This window comes from Aedes albopictus, chromosome 1 (assembly GCF_035046485.1).
Source record: "Aedes albopictus strain Foshan chromosome 1, AalbF5, whole genome shotgun sequence".
In the NCBI taxonomy this organism is placed as follows: domain Eukaryota; kingdom Metazoa; phylum Arthropoda; class Insecta; order Diptera; family Culicidae; genus Aedes; species Aedes albopictus.
The window spans coordinates 139,813,070-139,825,932 of NC_085136.1; the positions used below are offsets into that span (position 1 = coordinate 139,813,070).

Below are 12,863 nucleotides of genomic sequence, written 5' to 3' on the forward strand. Positions count from 1 at the left end.
GAGGGTTACGGTGGTGATGATCTTTTGTGTTGGCTATTTAACATTATGTGAGAGGGTGTAATAAGGAGAGCGGGGTTAAAAACGAGTGGAACGATTTTCACAAAGTCCGTTCAGCTGCTTGATTTTGCTGATGATATTGATATTATCTCAGATATTATAGCACGCAAATTTGAGACGATGGCGGAAACGTACATCCGACTGAAGAATGAATCCAGGCGAAACGGATTAGTCATTAATGTGTCGAAGACAAAATACATGATGGCAAAGGGCTCGAGGGAGGAATCACCGCGCCCGCCACCCCGAATTTATATTTATCGACGGTGATGAAATCGAGGCGGTTGAAGAATTCGTGTACTTGGGCTCACTGGTGACCGCCGACAACGACACCAGCAGAGAAATTCAGAGACGCATTGTGGCAGCAAATCGAGCTAAGTTTACGATCCACAGAACTCTACGATCGAAAAAAGTTCGCCGTCACACGAAATTAACTATCTACAAAACGCTTTATTAAACCGGTAGTCCTCTATGGGCACGAAGCATGGACTCTACGTGCAGAGGACCAACGCGCCCTTGGAGTTTTCGAACGGAAGGTGCTGCTTACCATCTACGGCGGAGTGCAGATGGAAGACGGGACTTGGAGAAGGCGAATGCACCACGAGCTGCATCAGCTGCTGAGAGAACCAACCATCGACCACACCCACCGTGAAAATCGGGAGGCTACGGTGGGCGGGTCGCGTCATCATGATGACGTATAGCAACCCGAATAAAATGGTTCACGAGAGCCATCCGACCGGTACAAGAGACGTGGTGCACAGAAAGCTAGGTGGGTCGATCAAGTGGAGGATGATTTGCGGACCTTGTTACGGGTATAAATATTTGTTACAATTATAAGACACAATAATTGTTTTATGTGTTATAAGTTTATTATTCGTGCGTTTCTTGTGTTTATTTTAACTTTTCCCATAATTTGCACATTTATAGGGTTCTGGAAAAATAGAGGCCCATGAAATGCAATTCCACTTTGATTGCCAACTTTCAGGCTATTTCGGGCAGCGGTCAAATACTAGAGATGTAAACCTTTCCCTGCCACGGACTTCAAGTTGTTGAGCTCAAGTATCGAACCCTGAAACGGGATGCCCGATTAGGATTAGTTTTCCTAGACAAAACCAAGCTATGAACACAGCATCAAATGCTGTGAACTAAAAGGCAAACTGCCAAATAAAATACAATTCCAGGATGACTGATGGACCCAAACCAATGCATGAAACCTCGTCATCCTGTAATCGGAAGATGTTATCCATCCCGGTCAACCATTTCTTTAAAAATCTTTACATTTATTCTTCATAACGATCTTTAAAGACGTTCATATCAGAAATCGATAGCGATCGTCATCGTTTCTTAAAGATATTTAAATAAAAGCAAAGTCACATCGTTACTTACTTATTTACTGAGTCACACGCTAGTATGATTATTATGGGTGACCAGAGGCATTCAAGTATCGAACAAATTACTAGCCTTTAGTTTCCGAAAGCGCAACAGAACTATTTAAAGATTATCTCTACATTGATAAACTGTTTCTTCGTTGGGCAACCTCAATTGGGCCAATAAATCAGGCTTCACATTGTTCACAAGGATCCCGCCCGGTCAACCACGAGCGCAGGAGTTAGTTTTGCTGGAAGACGGGAATGATCCAACGCCGCGGTGGCGTCCTACTGCCAACAGCAGTAACAAATTTTGAAAACGACGTATAATCAATGCTACACCATTGATTATACGTCGTTTTCAAAATTTGTTACTGAAAGTACCTACCAACAGCATGAATTCCTTCTTATGTTGCTGTTCCGGGGAGCAATCCGGTGAGATGCGGCCTAATCCGGACCTAAAAAGCATTATTTCGCTGAAAGAAACGCGTCGAATAAACCTTGATTTCATTTTTTTCTAATTCGAGCAAAATCAAAACATTGCTCATGTCATTAATAAAGTATAACAATACCTTTGCTCAGCTTCATCCAACGATACCGAGTATAACGGTAAAGAAGCATCGTGACCAATCTTTGTGTTTCGATATCAATATGGAAAGTTACATTGATATCGGAATATGAATATATGTCGACAAACATTCATGAAGAAAACCAAAGTTCCAACGACAACATGGAATTTAACGAAATAAAGTTACTTTTCGGTAAAGGTTGTTATCTTATTATCGATAACGGATATTTTTTAAGTTTGTTTATCAATCGATGAAGTTGATTGAATATATGTGAAGAAATAAGCAGTAAATAATAGTCGACATGAATCTTTATATTTTGGTAAAGAACTTTAACGCAGCTTGTGAAATGGTTGACCGGGATCTGGATAACAGTAAAGACACTGTATGCTTGACAGCATTGACAGCAAATTTGGAATTCCAATTGGAACATTTCGTGTCTTTGCATATATAATCACGAACTGTAAATGCATTGTTTCTCATACTGTATGTGACCATCAGCAATTGTCATTTAACCATTTCTCAGACTGCCGGAGATAACAGTAAGCTAACCATTCCATGTACAGATTTGCCTATTTGACAAACGGTAATCCGCCAAATTACAGTATGTGGAATAGGCGGTTAAGATAGGTTACCATAAAAAATCGCCCATTTTCCCGAACAAATTTTTCGCAAAACAGTAAAGCATACGGTCAATTTATAATCCACTTTTTCAGACAATTCACTGCATAGCAAATGGTTAAAGAGCAGTTAAACAATGAACCATAAAAAAGAATGAACACTGTATGTGGTATTGTTGATTTATTGTCGTCTATGGTATTTGAAATGTATGGTATATGGTTAAATTGTGTTGAAACCGTTAAAATAAAAAAACTAATTATTTCCAGTGATTTTTTTTATTCAATCAAATTTTTCATATTTATTCTCGTATTTATTATCGATCTCATCCGCAAGACCTCGTCCAAAACGCATTACTTTTGTTGAATGTCCTCAACGCATAAATCCAAGCGGTGGATTCTGTGTGCATGAAATCCTCCTCGAGCACCTCGGGTGATTCCGATCGGATGGCCAAAGATGATCTGCTGGAGCTGGAACTATCCGACTTGCGAGGCATCCATATCTGGACCCAGTAGCATTCTATGGCGATTAAAGCCCACTGGGGATCTGCCTCCGATGGGAGCCGATTTCCCATACAATTTAAACATACAGCAGGATGACTGTTTTTCATCTCTCTTTTGCGGAACCCCGCGAAGTTAGCGAACTCTGTAAAATAACTGATTTCATACCAACAAAAACAAAATAAAATAATCACGCAAAACCTACCCCTGTTTAATGCAGACCGCTCCGCAGGCGCTTCAAACCGTTAACCGCAGCAAACTCCAGATTGTTTTTCACCCAGCTGGCAAGCGACCTCACGAAAGATTTTGTATTTTTTTTTTCAACAAATCTGAAAACTGCAAAGTCCGGACGTTACAAATACCAATGTATGCAACTATTTGGCAAACTGTCGAATTTATGTGGCATACAGTGAAATACACATGTGTAGGTGTGTTGCGCAAATATGATCACAAACCGTTTGAGAAAAGGTTATTCTATATTGCCACCATGCCTCCCAAGTTTTCATCCTTTTATTATTTGACAATTTCTGCACAATATGATATGTTGTTACAGATTGGAATGGATGACATAAACCGTTCTTTATGATCGAACACTTCGAGTTTCATAGTTTCAACAGAAAAGCAACAGTTCGTGGTACAGTAATAGTAACAGATAAAGGAGACATACTGTGTGGACTGTAATACAAATTGTATTTCTCTATGCGGGTAGTGTCTTTAGATAACAGAGCAAATTTATGTTGTGTCGTGTTATGTCAATGTGTGATGTTTCTTGTTTGTGCATTTTTAAGGCTCTATGTGTTCGTGATATGTTAATCCTTTGTAGTATATAATTAATTTCTTTTATTTTTGTAATATGGCACCCAACGTAGGGCCCTTGCATTTGTAGGGTTCCATGTTGTGTTTTGTAACAACCTTTCGCAGAGTGCGGAACTGGAGACGCATAGCCATACACCGAGTAGAATGGAGACGACTCCTACGTACACTGCCTATGATCGCATAACTGTCCCATATGAATAGGTAACCCAGCAAATATGGAACTGAAATGCGATCATAGGCAGTACAGCAGAGGGCACTCAGGCCTTAGTCTGACCGGTAAGGTAAGGTATCATTCGTCCATATGTCCGTGCTTATCTTCTATCTATATATATATAAATAAAAATGGGAATGGTGTTTGTATGTCACAATTTGGCATAAAACCAGGCCAATGGATTTACCTGGTTCTTTCACTGTTGTACTCGCCCAGAATTCCGACGTGTTCGTACGGTGAAAAATAAGAAAATCCACCAGTAAGGCCGGAAAACTGCGAAAACGGCCGAGAAGTCACTTGAAAAAATCTCTGCATCAATAACAGTCGGGCAATTGTGTTGCAAAACCAGAGACAGCTAGTTTTTAATAAAGTATTTTAAGGCCCCTTAGCGTGTCAGCTCAAATTTTGCTCTTCTTATTTGATTCTTATTCCAAACAATCATCAAGCACGATAGTAGTTGTGTAGCCTTTCCATAAACAAACAAACAAAAATAGCGCCTCTTTGTCTCGGTACTTCCAATGTAAACATTTCGAGAATATGAATCATTTGAAAGCAACTAAAGCAGTAAACTACTCTACTTCAATGAATAACAAGGAAACATATCCAAATGTCACGAAAAATGTTAGATTTTTTGTGTAACTAGCCAGAAATGATCGAATTATTTTGGTACGCTCTCTCACTGTATGTTTGCTGCAACAGCAGTGCTGGCGGACCGCTTTGTGAAGATTTCGAAAAATTATAATGCTTTACTTATTTCACTAACAATTGTGGTAAAAAAGTTAAAAATAATCACCCCACAAATTATTTTTGATTTTATGACGCATAACCTATGGGTTTTGACTGGATTTTTTAATTGATTTCGATCAATTTCATTGATGCTTTATCCAGCAGGATCGACATCACTGCGTGCAATGATCGATGATTGTGCATGAGAGAGAGAGAGAGAGAGAGAGCATGAGATGACCGTACAATTCGTAGTTGCTACTCCGTTACTGACCAGAACAGTCAACATTGCACAGGGAACCAAATGGATGAGGCCTGGGTGTAGCTTTCCATCCTCAATGTGCAATTTTGAAGGTTCAAAACTTTAAATTGTCAGTACCGGCGCCGGCCACGTCCTTACGGTCATCGGGGAAGGGAAGGAATGTTGGTGTGACATCCGTTGCTACTAGAGACCGTGTGTACCTCCGCATCCCCACGGTTGTCACAGGAAGGAAGTTTGTTAGTGGGAAGGGAAGGGATAGAAAGTTACATAGATCTGGATTCACATTGGTAAGTGATGTGAGCTATGCAACCCTTGATATGATTTAGTCTTCCGCCAGCCGGCTGTCGGAAGAATACAATAATTTTATTGTATGTTTGTGTATTAAATTTAATTATATACCGGGTATGAATAATTTTTAAACCACGCTTATGTCGGATCAACTCGTAATAACGCACGTTTTAAGGGCTATTCCCATTACACCGGGCCGGGACCGTGCCGGGCCCCGGCCGTGCCCCGGTCATCGATTTCTTACATGCGATTACTATGGCGTGTTTCACATCACACCGTGCCGGGGCTCGGTCGGGCCCCGGCCGGGCTAGTGAGAAGCACGCCATAGATATCGTTAGAAAGAAATCGATGACCGGGGCACGGCCGGGGCCCGGCACGGTCCCGGCCCGGTAAAGTGAGAAGACCGCTTTAAGCTTATCGTTTCTCAGTCAGAAAATGAACTGTATGCAATTCCGTTTAGTGTTACTGCCAATGCTGTAAAACCGAAACTCGCGCCGTAGCTTTAAGAGAAAACTGGACAACTAAACAACTAGAATCGTTGCTTTTGAGTTTCATCTATGTTCTTGTATTTTTTTTTCGCGTTCCCGTGTTAATAAGATTGCGGATAATAAAACCGTTGTACATATTTATTATCCGCGAATGTTCGCAACGCGTAATATAAGTTGAAGGTGTGATGAACAAAAATACATTATCGTAAATGTTCTAAAAAGAAATCGAAATTATGAAACTCGGCACGAATAAATCGACGCGGACGTGGTCTACTTGTCACTGTATCGTACGGTAATCTTGACCAGAGAAGTTGTTATAGAGATGCGCGAAGACTGAAACCAAAGGTTCCAATTGAACCGTCAAACGCGGTCCCAATCGAGCAAATTCAAGGAAATAGAAAAACATGGGAAACAAAGCGCAACATGAAAGCACATGAAAGTGTGTTAGTGCAAAGCATGACGTCACTTGTATGCTTAACATCTTATGGGCAGATCAAACTAACACGCACGCGAAAATATAATTTTGTTCACCACAAAAATTGATTGTTTTTGGGCGTGATGTAAATAAACATAACCTAAATCCTCTTCGCGCTTCTCTATAACAACTTCTCTGATCTTGACCTTTCTAAAGAAAGAGATACTTCGCCGTTTTGATCGCTGATTGCCTGCATGTAAATCTGAAATAGAAAAAAGTATTAAATTGTGATACGTTCTCCACTGTTAGATTTTTGTAAATTGTTATTTATATATAGTTTAAATTTACCTCCATCTCTCTGAAACAAACGGTATATTAGCAGTGAAAAATGAATAGAATAAAAATAAATAAATAAATAGTGTAAAAAAGTACACCAAATCTTGATCCTGGAATGTTCCTGCATTTAAATAAATCAGGCTGGAAAATAGCAAGATCAAAACTTGAAATGGTAGATTTTACACCGTAACGCACCATTCCAAGGTGATCTACCCACATTACGGGGCAATGCAATGATCGATGATTGTGCGCGCCAAAAGACATCACCGCGCTGCCGTCGTCGTCGTTGGTACTGCGGTGGGTGGTAAACACCGCCAACCACATTTTCAGTGCGGTCGAAACAAATCGTTAAAAATTTCTACTTTCGAGTGAAATAATGATTAGTAATCGTGATTACTTGGAAAGAGGCTTGTATTTGAAGTAGTGTGAATACATTTTTATGCCGAATATCTCGCGTGAAATTGATTATTTTATAGAATAAGATAAGTGTCGATTTTTTTACAAATATGTATTGGTGCAATGTTGTGTAAAGTTGATTTCGGTCAATGATTTTGAAGAAGCCATTTTGCGATGACACGCTAAGGGGCCTTAATTGGTGTTGTTGTCGTAATCGGGAGTTTGTCATTACAACATCATGAAATCCACTACTACATGGTGCCTACGGATCAATTCTCGAGCTCACTCGTTTGCTGCAGCAACCTATTCGTCAACAAATTAGTAAGAGCAAGATGCAGCAACTTCATTGAACAGCACTAATGTTCTCCGTTATCAAGTCTGTAATAAAGAGTGATCGGTCAAAATTTGGTCACACAATTTGTTTCATAACTTGAGACTGCGTACACCAAAACAGCTGATTTTTGGACCAGTGCACAATGGTCCGAATCCACGTTTTAGCAGGAATCCGTATCTCTGTTTTCGTTAATTTTAGGCATTTGGTGTCTTCAGAGAAGTTGTTTGAATTTGTTTGCTGCATCTTTTCCACAAATTTTTTATTAGGGTGGTCCGCGCCTTAACTCAAATCTGGAATCAAACTTTTAAATTTCAAGTCATACGCGATCGAGTTCTTCAGCAAAGTTGTAGGCAATGCTATTTTGAGCAACTTTGCCGAATACGCCGTTTATCTAGCTCTTAATTTGAATATAGTAGGTCAATTTTAAGTTTTGACTTAGGGTGAGCCACCCAAAAACGGTTTTTTCGCAATAACTTTTTTATTTGATTTTTTTCGACGATTAGAGCTTCGGCTCGAGCTTCGGAGCATTTGAAGAGCAAGTAATGACGCATATTTATTCTGAACATTGCACATTGCTAGGTCTTGTCATTCAAATGTTATGGGCAGTTTTGACTTAAAATCAACGATGTCTTCAAATGCTTATATCTCGAGGAGCTGGTAAAATAAAAAATGTTCTTTAAGCGGCATTTGGAAGGTCACATATAAAGCCAAATTTGGATCAAATATTACAAGAACGTTATTTTTTAAATTGGAATAAATCGACTCCAAACATCCCCTTGAAAATTGAAAAAACTACTTATAACTCATACAATTTCAAAGATAGAGTCAAACTGTCTTCAGAAAAAATGTAGGTTTTTACCATGCCTACAAGTTTCCCATACACGATTTTTTTGCAAAACGTGAAACAAAAGCTTGAAATTGATAATTTGATTCTTAAGGGTACATGCTATGTTTTTCTAGGAAATCAGCACGATTATATTCTCTAAAAACAAACGATCAATTTCAAGCTTTTGTTTCACGTTTTACAAAAAAGTCGTGTATGGGAAACTTTTAGGTATGGTGAAAACCCACATTTTTTTCGAAGACAGTTTGACTCTATCTTTAAAATTGTATAAGTAATAAGTAGTTTTTCGATTTTTCAAGGGGATTTTTGGAGTCGATTTATTCCAATTTAAAAAATAACGTTCTTGTAATATTTGCTCCACATTTGGCTTTATATGTGACCTTCCAAATGCCGCTTAAAGAACTTTTTTTATTTTACCAGCTCCATGAGATATAAGCATTTGAAGACATCGTTGTTTTTAAGTCAAAATTGCCCATAACATTTGAATGACAAGACCTAGCAACATGCAATGTTCAGAACAAATATGCGTCATTACTTGCTCTTCAAATGCTCCGAAGCTCACATCTTCGAAAAAAATCAAATAAAAAAGTTATTGCGAAAAAACCGTTTTTGGGGGGCTCACCCTAAGTCAAAACTTAAAATTGACCTACTATGTTCAAATTAAGAGCTAGACAAACGGCGTATTCAGCAAAGTTGCTCGAAATAGCATTGCCTACAACTTTTGTCAAGAACTCGATCGCGTATGACTTAAAATTAAAAAATTCTTTTCCAGATTTGAATTAGGGCGAGGACCACCCTAATCAAAAATTTTTGGAAAAGATGCAGCAAACAAATACAAACAACTTCTCTGAAGACATCAAACGCCTAAAATTAACGAAAACAGAGATACGGATTTTTTTCCTGCTAAAACGTGGATTCGGACCATTGTGCAGTGATGGTACATTATATGTAGCTTACACCATAAAATTCATCAAAATCGGTTAAGTATTTGCGGAGATATTGTCAATCCTGAAAACTGCAATTTTTAAATTTTGTACAAAGAGGATTAAAAAATAAAAACACATTTTGACTCTTTTATTTATAGAGCCAGAAATACTGAACCAATTTCAATGAAAATTTTTCTGTATGTAAAGTATATATATCAAAATGTTGTGTAAAAATTTCATTCAATGTGATCCAGCCGTTACAAAGTTATATTTGTTTAGGTGGTCAAATTTTGTCAAGTCAAGTCAAATTTTGGTCACACATTTTTTTTCATAACGTTAGACTGCGTACACCAAAACAGCTGATTTTTGGATCAGTAATGGTACATTATATGTAGCTTGTACCATAAAATGTTCATCATAATCGGTCTAGTATTTGCGGAGATACTGTTGAACCCTGAGATCTGCAATTTTAAAATTTTGTGCAAAGAGGATTCACAAATAAGAACACTTTTTTACTGTTTTATTTATAGAGCCAGAGATACTTAACCGATTTCAATGAAAATTTTCCTGTGGGTGAAGTATGCATATCAAAATGTTGTATAAAAATTTCATTCAATTTGATCCAGCCGTTACAAAGTTATATTTGCTTAAGTGACACCCGGTCAGTTGTTTTCATATTCAAACTGCTACAACTTTGAAAGTATTCATACAAAATGGCTCAAAATTTTACTAAGAACATATTTTCATAATAGTATTATACTGTAAAATTTTGATAAAAATCGGAGCAGTATTGGTAGTTCTATAATCAAAATTGTGCTTCACTGACCTTAAATTTCCGAAAATTTACTATGGAGCGCCTTTGTACAAAATTTTAAAAAGGTAGGTCGATGGTTTTATCTATATATCAATCAATACTTAATCGATTTTGATGAAAATTTTATGGTATAAGATACATATAATGTAGCATTACTGGTCAAAAAATTAGCTGTTTTGGTGTACGCAGTCTAAAGTTATGAAAAAAATTGTGTGACCAAATTTTGACCGTATCACCCTTTATCAACCAGGAAGAATTACTCCAGATGAAGACCTGAAATCTATTCGAAATGCTTTAAGGAAGCTGCCCGAGTTTCGAAAACGTCATACACGGCAGTTTCGGATTAGCGTAGCATAATAGAGAAGACATCTTCCATGATACGTTTAATTTATTGAATCCATGACCTTTGACCACAAACCGACACCGCCTTGTTAAGATAAAACCGGAACCATACCCAAAACAGATATTTCACGCCCTGTTTGGTATTGTTACATCAACCGTACATGGAATTATGCAACTCTTCGATCTCCTGTTCCCGTCTGGCGGCGCGTTCTCGGAATTTCTTCTGCTGTTCGTAGTTTTCGTCATCGGTCAACAGCTCATGTCTGCAAAGTGGACAGCTGTTTGTCTGTAGGATAAAATAAGATGAAAAGGAAAAAGTGACAAGAGTTAGAGTTAGATTTATAAAAATTTGAAGAAAAAGTATTCTTAAGTAACAAACAAAACATGTTATAGGAATTTCACCTTTTCCAACCACGGCATAATGCAGGACTTATGAAAATCGTGCTTGCAGGGCAGCACCAGGAATATCTCGTTCTCCTCTTCGTTCGGCTTGATGCAAATGGTACACCGTTCATCGTCCTTGGTGACGACCTTTTCCGGTAGATTTTTGACCACTTCTTTGGAGGCCGGTGGCGGCAGCGTGTCCGACTGGAACTCATCGGCAAAGAATCCGTTCTGCTGTAGGAAGCGAACCATCAACATCAACTGATGGTTCTCGGATTGTTCCACTGAAATCGGCTCGCAGCCAAGCTCTTCAAAGTAATCGGCCATGGCGGTCTATCGTAGCTTCAATCTAAGGGGGAGAAGACAATCGAAGAAGTCCTAATTAATAAGGGGTGAAATTAATGTCGATCACGTTGAACAACGCAGCAAGGACATCAATAAAGACATCAACCAACCCCATCGAGGTTTACGATTTGGTTAATGAGGCGTGAATAATGACACCGTTGATGGTAACGACCACTTCCAATTAGATGTAGGTGGAACACCTTTGGTGATCTTCAAAGAGTGCATACGCACCTGCAGGACCGGTTAATTACACAACAACCGCGTGCTCATGATTCTCTCACTTTCATGCGTCATCAAACGGCACACAATCGAAAAGGAGAAATCGGTGCATCGCAGCCAGCAGCAGTGTGAAAAGTTAACGGTCCGTGAAATATCCGGCGAAATCGTGATTGCAACTATTAATCTGCGTGGTTTACAACTTGCAGCTGGAGCCACAAATTTACCCGACTGATGCACTTCGTTACGGAGTAGCATCTGGAAATAGACCGCACGTTGTCGTTCTCGCCTCACGTCTACCTGGACCATATTTCAGAGGACCTCGAGGACAGCGTGATTGTTTTTGTGTCATCGTGAAATTATCTTCGTCACTTGAATCGTTGAATCCCATGGATGAGCAGCATGCAGCTATCTAAACCTGTATACATTAACAATAATAGCTGGTTGCTCCATTTGAACCGTTAGACAGGACAGACCTTCAAGGTAAGGTAGTAGAGAATTCCGTCTATCTTGAATGCTTACTGACGGTTGACAATAATGCGGGTCGTGAAATACGAAGATGACACGCCTTCGTATTTCACGACTCACAGTGGAAGTCATGCATTTCATGGGCTCCAAGACGCTGAGGTCGAAAGAGATTCACCCGTCTCAAAATGTACCATGAACAAAACGCTAATAAGCCCAGTGGTTCTTTACGGTTACGAAACATGGATCATGTCCTGCACTTAGAGTTTGCGAGCGACGCGTACTAAGGACGATATTTGGCGGTGTGCTGGAGCATGGCATGTAGCGGAAAAGCATGAACCACGAGCTCCTTGCATGCTACGGCAAACTCAGTATCCTGAAGATGGCCAAAGCTAGCAGGATACGGTGGGCAGGGATGGTTGCAACACTAGTTTTCCCAAGCCAAAATATAACTGGGCAGCCGGGACTGAAGTCCAGGGACTTGACGAACTCTCCCTTCAGCGAGTCAGGTGGGAGACTAGGATTCTTTTCTAAGCGAACCATATCCACACACCAACTAGTGTGTACTTACCACTTTTGGTACCGGTAGATGACCGAGCACCGGGGCATACGGATTGCTGAAGCGGAGTAAGCCTAGGCGTGGCGGGGGCCCAGTAGTGGGCTCTGCTGGGCTTCTTCAGAAATTCCACACATTCGTAAGCAATCTGTAGAAGCGATACGGTACCGCTTCCAAAGTGTCACAGCTCAGCTAGGAGTGCCTAGGACACATCAGGACTGACGCCAGTAATTACCTGATTACGGCATACTGGTCTTGCTCTGACACGGTACACGATATACACGGTAAATACGCACAAGTGAGCTGGTAGCGACGGCATTCTATCCTCTGAGTAAGGTTGGGTGACACTGACTTGAAACGGCGGATGGGCTAATGTCGGCGCTGTTTTCCTTCCCATAAAAACGTGGCGTGGCCTTAAAGTACGTTCCTGACTTGTACCCAACTTAGGCAACTAACTGGGTGGCAGTAGGTTTAGATGAAGACTCCTTATTTGCGCTGATCCGTCTCTGAGCTCAGTCCCCTTAAAGGCTTTTTCCAACACTCCGGTGGCCTCCCTGCTTGCATAGATCAGTATCATTGGTGACTACTCCATTGGCA

At 39.8% G+C, this 12,863-nt stretch overlaps 1 protein-coding gene across 1 annotated transcript in view; it reads right to left on the reverse strand.

Annotated features, from left to right (window-relative positions):
• Positions 1-10,328: 10,328 nt before the first annotated feature.
• The window catches only part of LOC109423081 (E3 ubiquitin-protein ligase RNF181), a 95,794-nt gene continuing 93,259 nt past the window's right edge, over positions 10,329-12,863 (reverse strand). The window contains exons 2-3 of the mRNA XM_029859921.2: positions 10,703-11,033; positions 10,329-10,586 (exon numbers count right to left, since the gene is read on the reverse strand). Of these exons, the coding sequence (XP_029715781.2) occupies positions 10,452-10,586; positions 10,703-11,011 (444 nt within the window). The 5' untranslated portion in view covers positions 11,012-11,033 and the 3' untranslated portion in view covers positions 10,329-10,451. The remainder of the gene's footprint in view (positions 10,587-10,702; positions 11,034-12,863) is intronic.